Raw genomic sequence first — 10,000 nt, forward strand, 5'->3', positions numbered from 1 at the left:
GGAAGAGGTCAAGGTCCTGGCGGGATGGTGCCAGGAAAACAGCCTCTCCCTGAACGTCAGCAAAACAAAGGAGATGATTGTGGACTTCAGGAGGTCGGGGGTCAAGGACTACAGCCCCCTCAGCATCGACGGGGCACCGGTTGAGAGAGTCAACAGCTTCAAGTACCTTGGAGCCCACATATCCGAGGACTTGACATGGACCACACACATTGACAGTGTTGTGAAGAAGGCACGACAACGCCTCTACTTCCTCAGGCGCCTAAGGAAGTTCCAAGTCAGTCAGAAGATCCTTAAGAACTTCTACTCATGTACAATAGAGAGCATCCTGACTGGCAACATCACCTCCTGGTTTGGGAATAGCACTGCACAAGACCGAAGCAGACTACAAAGAGTGACACGTTCAGCCGAACGCACAATTGGAGGGGGGCTCCCCACCCTCCAGAACATTTACAACAAGCGGTGCAGAGGCAAGGCTAAGAGAATCATTAAAGACTCCAGTCACCCGAACAACTGCCTCTTTGAACTGCTGCGGTCAGGCAAGCGATACCGGAGTCTCAAGGCGAGCACAGAAAGACTCAGAAGAAGCTTCTATCCCCAGGCCATCAGGCTGCTAAACGAACAATGAACACTACACAACAACAACCATCAAACGCACATAGCACACACATCCACACGCACACACTCACTTTAAACAAACACACTGTAGCACCCACTCCACACACTTTATAGCACACACTCACTTTAAACAAACACACTGTAGCACCCACTCCCCACACTTTATATTTATTGATGAAGGATTGCACTACAACTCGTACACCTTACTGTAAATTGTACCTAAATTGTACCTCATCCCATTTCTGCTTTGCACTATATAGTATTGTACATTAGTACACTGCATAGTATTGTATATTATATGGTAACTCAGTTACGTCTATTCTGCATCGAACATTGTACATATGTCTATACTGAACACTGTGACCTCATTTTCTACTTCTAATTTACATGCTATACTATGTTATTTGATACTATCTTGTCTAGCACAGTCTCTGGAGCGTAACAGTAAGAAGCATTTTGTATGAAAGTATTCTGTACTTCTGTATGACAACTATTAAAGAAACTTGAAACTTGAAACTTGATACAGTAATAATAACAATAAACAACAATAATAGACAATAATAGACAGAAATCCACATAACAATAACGGTTGTAATAATAACAATAATGACGATGAATAAAAATTATTAAATCAATAAAAACTGAATATAAATAAAATAAGTTGCCACAGACATTACAAAAAAACATGTCTTCCCCCACTCCCACCCAGGACCCCCCAGGACCAACACCCCGTGGCTGAGACCCACAGTTCACTGTTGGACGGCCCGACTCCAGTCACCCGAGCAGTGGAGATTAATTTCTTAATTTATACTAGTTGCTAGTTTCTTGTTCCACAGATCCAGTCTCCTTTACCAGCTCAGAGAGACCTCCATTTACACGAGTCCATTTACTCTGCAAGAGAGCAGTGATGCGTTTATTCAGAAAAATCATTAAAACAATCGATGTCTGATGCCCCAGAGCCTTTTATAACCATGACGTCAGAACCGGACCTGATGAAGAGGATATGAACCAGACCTGATGAAGAGGATATGAACCGGACCTGATGAAGAGGATATGCCTGATGAAGAGGATATGAACCGGACCTGATGAAGAGGATATGAACCGGACCTGATGAAGAGGATATGAACCGGACCTGATGAAGAGGATATGAACCGGACCTGATGAAGAGGATATGAACCGGACCTGATGAAGAGGATATGAACCGGACCTGATGAAGAGGATATGAACCGGCCCTGATGAAGAGGATATGAACCGGACCTGATGAAGAGGATATGAACCGGACCTGATGAAGAGGATATGAACCGGACCTGATGAAGAGGATATGAACCGGACCTGATGAAGAGGATATGAACCGGACCTGATATGAACCGGCCCTGATGAAGAGGATATGAACCGGACCTGATGAAGAGGATATGAACCGGACCTGATGAAGAGGATATGAACCGGACCTGATGAAGAGGATATGAACCGGACCTGATGAAGAGGATATGAACCGGACCTGATGAAGAGGATATGAACCGGGCCTGATGAAGAGGATATGAACCGGACCTGATGAAGAGGATATGAACCGGGCCTGATGAAGAGGATATGAACCGGCCCTGATGAAGAGGATATGAACCAGACCTGATGAAGAGGATATGAACCGGGCCTGATGAAGAGGATATGAACCGGACCTGATGAAGAGGATATGAACCGGGCCTGATGAAGAGGATATGAACCGGACCTGATGAAGAGGATATGAACCGGACCTGATGAAGAGGATATGAACCGGACCTGAAACTGTTCCCATGTCAATAAGCAGAGAGAGACAGATTAGGAAGAGGCTGACGTTTGTCGTCCAGAGTTGCTAAAGCGATAGCCCACCACCCCTCCTCCACCAGGCCCACCACCCCTCCCCCACCAGGCCCACCACCCCTCCCCCACCAGGCCCACCACCCCTCCCCCACCAGGCCCACCACCCCTCCCCCACCAGGCCCACCACCCCTCTTTGATGTGCTCCGCTCCTCGCGGCCGGGAAGATGAAGACTGCTCTCAAGGTCACGCGGAGATGTGGACGGAGATAAAGACGCAGCGGCCTGCTGAGTAGCTTGCACACGTGACGACGGGGAGAAGTGCTTGTTCTGCTGTTAACCCTTAGGGGTCACGCTGGAGCTTTGAACCCGTCGGCGGACAACAAAAGAATTAGAATCCCTCTTAAATGCTCAAAAAGGACATCTTTTCAGAAATCGATAAAAATAGAAAAATGGCCATTTCTAGTGCTTTGACATGTAAGGTATACGTATGATTGTAATCATCTCCATTTGCGATAAGAACTACATCGCGTCACGAAACGCACATACATGGACGCGCGCACACACAAACAGCGCATAGGTGTTAATCACTGAGTGATCTAATATGCATATTCTTCAGCGCGAGAGGGGGGGGGTTGTGTTTCTCACTGTCTGTCGTTGATAATATAATCTGAAGAGGTCCTGCATTATTATTATTATTATCATTCTCGAGAATACACAGGACCCGACGGAACGTTAATTTATGTATTAAAAGTAGTCTTTGCTTTTCATCCTCGCCCGTGTATATACCCACGTCGCGCTAAAACAACATAAACTACTGTATGGCAGAGACAGAGTGCGTGTGTGTACGAGTTATGAGTTATCTCGCAGTTCATTCAAGCGCGCATCACGGTGATGACAGCTCTCTTGAGTAGAAAGGTGCGCTCACAGGGGCGTAGCTGGAGATTCTGGGCCCCATGAAAGAATCAATTTGTGGGCCCCCAATCTATTAAAAAATGTGGGGCCCCCAATCTATAAAAAAACTTGACCAAACTTGATATGCATGACCTTGGTGGGCTCTAGGTCAACTCCTGAAAAGGGGGTCAATGTCAGACTTTGCAATCAAAAGTTAGGGGGCTAATAACCCTTGCCATAATTTCAGTGCGCCCCTAACTTTTGATTGCAAGGTCTGACATTGACCCCCTTTTCAGGAGTTGACCTAGAGCCCACCAAGGTCATGCATATCAAGTTTGGTCAATGTCAGACCTTGCAATACACTGTAAGGCACTGTAAGGCTACTGTCCTCCCCCACTTCCAGTGATGAAGCTAAGCTATGCTAACGGAGCGTCTATTCCCAAAGCTAAAATGCACGCACAGAGACAAAAAAGGTATGCATCTTCTTGTCTAACTCCAGGGAAGATGTTAAATAAGCTAATTTAAAAAAAAAGTGGAGTTATCCTTTAACGTGGACAACATCATCGTCTCTGCCAACCCGTCTTGCCCGGCCGGAAGTCCCTCTCCCTTAAGTCCACCCCCAAACTCTCTCCTCCAAACCCCCCCGACCTCCCCAGGCCCCCCGCCCCCTTACACATTTACAACCCCCCCCCCTTACCTATTTTACCTGTTGCAAATTATATCTTACAACACTCGTTCTGCTCAACACATTCTCCATCCTCCCTTCAAGAGGCGTTGTCTCTTGCCCAGGCCATCATTGTAAATAAGAATTTGTTCTTAATTGATTTGCCTGGTTGAATAAAGGTAAAATAAATAAAATGTCGGTGGATTTGTTTACATTTGAAATGTTTGGACCATTGGAGCGAGACGGATATATAGTGACGAGGAATTTGTCGGCTAAAGCGTTACTTTCCTTCATCGAATCACAAATCGAATAACTCCTGGGATATGAATGGTGAAATGACTCATTTTCAAATGCACCTTTTTCTCTTGCCTTCCGCCACAGACCCCAGTGTTTGGTGATGACCGGATACCCCAACTCACGCCCGGCGCTGCTCAACCTGGTGCACGCATTCACCAAGAACGTGGGCCTGATGATCTGCGGACACGTGCGCACGGTCAGTAGCCTCCATGTTGTGGTCAGTAGCCTCCATGTTGTGGTCAGTAGCCTCCATGTTGTGGTCAGTAGCCTCCATGTTGTGGTCAGTAGCCTCCATGTTGTGGTCAGTAGCCTCCATGTTGTGGTCAGTAGCCTCCATGTTGTGGTCAGCAGCCTCCATGTTGTGGTCAGTAGCCTCCATGTTGTGGTCAGTAGCCTCCATGTTGTGGTCAGTAGCCTCCATGTTGTGGTCAGTAGCCTCCATGTTGTGGTCAGTAGCCTCCATGTTGTGGTCAGTAGCCTCCATGTTGTGGTCAGTAGCCTCCATGTTGTGGTCAGTAGCCTCCATGTTGTGGTCAGTAGCCTCCATGTTGTGGTCAGTAGCCTCCATGTTGTGGTAGCGTCTCCAGCTAGCTAGTCTTCCTGGGGTCCACACAACATAATACATCAAACAATTAATGCATAGATCGAAAGAAAGATAAAAACAAGGATTTAGTATACCACAAGTAAGCTACTTTCACAGATGCTATAGATAGAAATGAAAAACAAAGCAATTAACTAAAACATACAATAAATACCAATTATCTTAAGATACAACTTTTTAAAACGTGTATGCTAATAGGCAAAAACCCATACACAAATGTAATGCACACATTAAGGCACATTAACAGCTGAAAGTGTGATTTGAGTTTCTTTTTTGAAAAAATGGGTTTACTAAAAGTGTAGAGATAACTAGGTAGGTAGGTTCTTCCAGAGTGTTATGCACCTATAAATAAAAGAACGCTTTAAAGCATTGGTTCTAGTGCGAGGGAGTACAAAAGGACCACTTCTGGCTCCCCGCTCTACAGTGTCCCTGGGAGAGAGGAGGCTATACCTCCCTGTAGACGGCAGAAATGGTTTAACATCAGCTGTGTGATTCGGGGGTACCTTCACCTTTACAGGAAGTTATTTCATGTGACGTAAATAAATGCGTCTTCCTCTGCCGATTAAAAATAATGATTGTCTATTAATTGAACGGTAAAATAAATTAATTCTCTGATCTTGAAAGTTATTCTGCTCTGAATGACCGGGGCTAAGGCCGCGTGTTCAGTCTCTCGGCTTCCCTGTGTTTTGGACGACGTTTCATTGAGGTGGAATCAAACTAGCAAGTCAACAGGGTGTTTTTTCCTGACGATAAAAACGCTTCAGACAAGAGCGGGCTCTCATCTCATCTCATCCGCCAATTGACCGGATTTTAAAACCTATTATCCCATGATATATAAAAGCCACGATAACCAGTGACTAAAGTGCTCCTGAAACGTTCTCCCACTGAGGCTATTAGCCACGATCAGCAAACCAAAAAAAGGGACAGAGTGCCTTATTGATGCTTTTAGACCCCTGTGCGTTGTTTAGTTTTCCTTCCCTCTGGTTACTCTTCAAAATTAACTTTTCCATCGTTGCTCTTGAGTTGAGTGAAGATCACCTGGGGTGGGGGGGAGGGGTGATGACATGTATAAAAGCACTTTTATGCAGTTGCTTCCTCTGCCAGACACGGAGAGCCTAGGTGCCCAATCCACAGCAGATTTTGGCCAGGCGTGATGTGACTTCAGGCTCTGTGCATCCCAACAGCCCTCTGGGGTCTCTCTCTCTCTCTCTCTCTCTCTCTCTCTCTGTCTCTGTCTCTGTCTCTGTCTCTGTCTCTCTCTCTGTCTCCTGCTTGGTGACTCCATTAGCACATGAGAGGGAGAGAGGGAGAGGGAGCTTGACACAAGCCAACGGTAAAAACATTCCCTGCTAATGGCGCTACATGTTCCTGGCTCAGGATGGCTTTATGTGCCAAAGCCTTCTTTCTTCTGAAATAAACAAACTCCCTCACCGGGAGATTTATAACAGCGGTGTTTGACGTAGGGCTTTATTTTGTCAATGTCTTAGTAAATATAGCATTTTGATCTTGGCAAGGGGTAACTGTGTCACGTGAGCTGATCAATTATAAAGCTTTGTACTAAATGCCTTTTTTAAAGATCCCTGCCACATGGCTAACTCCTCTTGGAGACATGACTGACTATACAGATAGTTATTAACTCTAGGAGACAGGACTTTAACTATACAGATAGTTATTAACTCTAGGAGGCATTACTTTAACTATACAGATAGTTATTAACTCTAGGAGACATGACTTTAACTATACAGATAGTTATTAACTCTTACAGGCATGCCTTTAACTATACAGATTGTTATTAACTCTAGGAGGCATGACTTTAACTATACAGATAGTTATTAACTCTAGGAGGCGGGACTTTAACTATACAGATGGTTATTAACTCTAGGAGACATGACTTTAACTATACAGATGGTTATTAACTCTAGGAGACATGACTTTAACTATACAGATAGTTATTAACTCTAGGAGACATGACTTTAACTATACAGATAGTTATTAACTCTAGGAGACATGACTTTAACTATACAGATAGTTATTAACTCTAGGAGACATGACTTTAACTATACAGATAGTTATTAACTCTAGGAGACATGACTTTAACTATACAGATAGTTATTAACTCTAGGAGGCATTACTTTAACTATACAGGTTGTTATTAACTCTAGGAGACATGACTTTAACTATACAGATAGTTATTAACTCTAGGAGACATGACTTTAACTATACAGATAGTTATTAACTCTAGGAGACATGACTTTAACTATACAGATAGTTATTAACTCTAGGAGACATGACTTTAACTATACAGATAGTTATTAACTCTAGGAGACATGACTTTAACTATACAGATAGTTATTAACTCTAGGAGACATGACTTTAACTATACAGATAGTTATTAACTCTAGGAGGCATTACTTTAACTATACAGGTAGTTATTAACTCTTATAGGCATGACTTTAACTATACAGATAGTTATTAACTCTAGGAGACAGGACTTTAACTATACAGATAGTTATTCACTCTAGGAGACATGACTTTAACTATACAGATGGTTATTAACTCTAGGAGACAGGACTTTAACTATACAGATAGTTATTAACTCTAGGAGACATGACTTTAACTATACAGATAGTTATTAACTCTAGGAGACATGACTTTAACTATACAGATAGTTATTAACTCTAGGAGACATGACTTTAACTATACAGGTTGTTATTAACTCTAGGAGACATGACTTTAACTATACAGGTTGTTATTAACTCTAGGAGACATGACTTTAACTATACAGATAGTTATTAACTCTAGGAGACATGACTTTAACTATACAGATAGTTATTAACTCTAGGAGACATGACTTTAACTATACAGATAGTTATTAACTCTTATAGGCATGACTTTAACTATACAGATAGTTATTAACTCTAGGAGACAGGACTTTAACTATACAGATAGTTATTAACTCTAGGAGGCGGGACTTTAACTATACAGATCGTTATTAACTCTAGGAGGCATGACTTTAACTATACAGATTGTTATTAACTCTAGGAGACATGACTTTAACTATACAGATAGTTATTAACTCTAGGAGACATGACTTTAACTATACAGATAGTTATTAACTCTAGGAGACATGACTTTAACTATACAGGTTGTTATTAACTCTAGGAGACATGACTTTAACTATACAGGTTGTTATTAACTCTAGGAGACATGACTTTAACTATACAGATAGTTATTAACTCTAGGAGACATGACTTTAACTATACAGATAGTTATTAACTCTAGGAGACATGACTTTAACTATACAGATAGTTATTAACTCTTATAGGCATGACTTTAACTATACAGATAGTTATTAACTCTAGGAGACAGGACTTTAACTATACAGATAGTTATTAACTCTAGGAGACATGACTTTAACTATACAGATCGTTATTAACTCTAGGAGACATGACTTTAACTATACAGGTTGTTATTAACTCTAGGAGACATGACTTTAACTATACAGATAGTTATTAACTCTAGGAGACATGACTTTAACTATACAGATAGTTATTAACTCTAGGAGACATGACTTTAACTATACAGATAGTTATTAACTCTTATAGGCATGACTTTAACTATACAGATAGTTATTAACTCTAGGAGACAGGACTTTAACTATACAGATAGTTATTAACTCTAGGAGGCGGGACTTTAACTATACAGATCGTTATTAACTCTAGGAGGCATGACTTTAACTATACAGATTGTTATTAACTCTAGGAGACATGACTTTAACTATACAGATAGTTATTAACTCTAGGAGACATGACTTTAACTATACAGATAGTTATTAACTCTAGGAGACATGACTGACTATACAGATGGTTATTAACTCTAGGAACTAGGCAAAATCTGCATATGGCTCGCTGATAACAAACTATCATTACACCTGGGTAAAACCGAGTCCATTCTCTTCGGTTCAAATAACAAACTCAGCAAGACCGACGGTTTCTCAGTTACAGTGGGTGACAATATGTCACAAGGAAAGAAGATATTACCTACCTGGGTTCCATCCTAGAGGCAAATCTTTCCTGTGACAAAATGGCATCCAATGTAATAAAAAAAGTCAACCAACGAACTAGATTATTGTACCGGATCTCCTCACTGGTAAACAAGAATACCCTTTTTTTTTTATATTTTTTTTATTATTGCAAAACAAAAATTATTAAAAGTCAGTACTCAACACACAATGCATAATGAAACTTTCAGTAAAGGTGGTTAAAATATATGCAAGTACAGAAACAAGATAAAACAAAATTAGTCTATAATAACATTTTAACCGTATACAGTGTATATCCAGCGAAATTACAATTATATAAATGTTAGTATATAATATACCCCTAATACCTATTTTCTAAAACCCTACACACATATGCTCCAGCTCGAACCCCCCCCTCCCGGACCCCCTCTTGGATAGTACCTCCATTATCCCTCACTCCTAACCAGACACTACCATTATAAGCTAGCTTTTATTCTCTCCACCACTTCTAACCACATTGACATTTTGGATTCATTGAGACCCAGAATTCTTGCTGTAGATATTTCTTGATATATCACATCGAGATATGTAAGAAACCACACTTTTCGGCAAATTTTTTCCGGTTGAAACCAACGTGATGCGATCAGTTTTTTAGCTACTGTGATACCCGATAAAACCAATCTCTTTAGTTGTGGATTCACTGCAAACTCAAAAACATCATTCAATAGTAATACCGAGGGGTGTACAGGTATATTCCAAGATATGAGTATTGATAATTGTTGGGACACATCTTTCCAGAATGCCTTAACTGGTGGGCAGTCCCAATACATGTGCATAAATGTTCCTTCGTCCCCATTTGTACATTGGGAGCATTTGGAGTCTTGTTTAAGCCCCATTTTGCACAGCCTTATAGGAGTCAAGTATGTCCTGTGAATATAGTTCAGATTGATTTGTTGATGATCCGGGTTCCTTGATGTAAGTCGGACATTTGCCCAGGCTCCTTGCCAATCAAAGTCATTTTCCAGGTCTGGTATATCCCTCCTCCAGACAGTGTCTAGTTGAAGGGTTTCATACGAGGACGTTAGTAATTGATAATAAAAACCTGATACAAAACCTCC

General features: G+C 41.6%; 1 protein-coding gene across 1 annotated transcript in view; it reads left to right on the forward strand.

Annotated features, from left to right (window-relative positions):
- The window catches only part of LOC311237264 (solute carrier family 12 member 2-like), a gene marked incomplete at its 5' end in the record, with an annotated part of 175,588 nt that overhangs the window by 103,771 nt on the left and 61,817 nt on the right, over positions 1-10,000 (forward strand). The window contains 1 exon segment of the mRNA XM_084325070.1: positions 4,345-4,456. Within this exon segment, the coding sequence (XP_084181196.1) occupies positions 4,345-4,456 (112 nt within the window).

The sequence above is a fragment of the Notolepis coatsorum genome, assembly GCF_963971535.1.
Source record: "Notolepis coatsorum genome assembly, chromosome: 11".
Lineage (NCBI taxonomy): Eukaryota > Metazoa > Chordata > Actinopteri > Aulopiformes > Paralepididae > Notolepis > Notolepis coatsorum.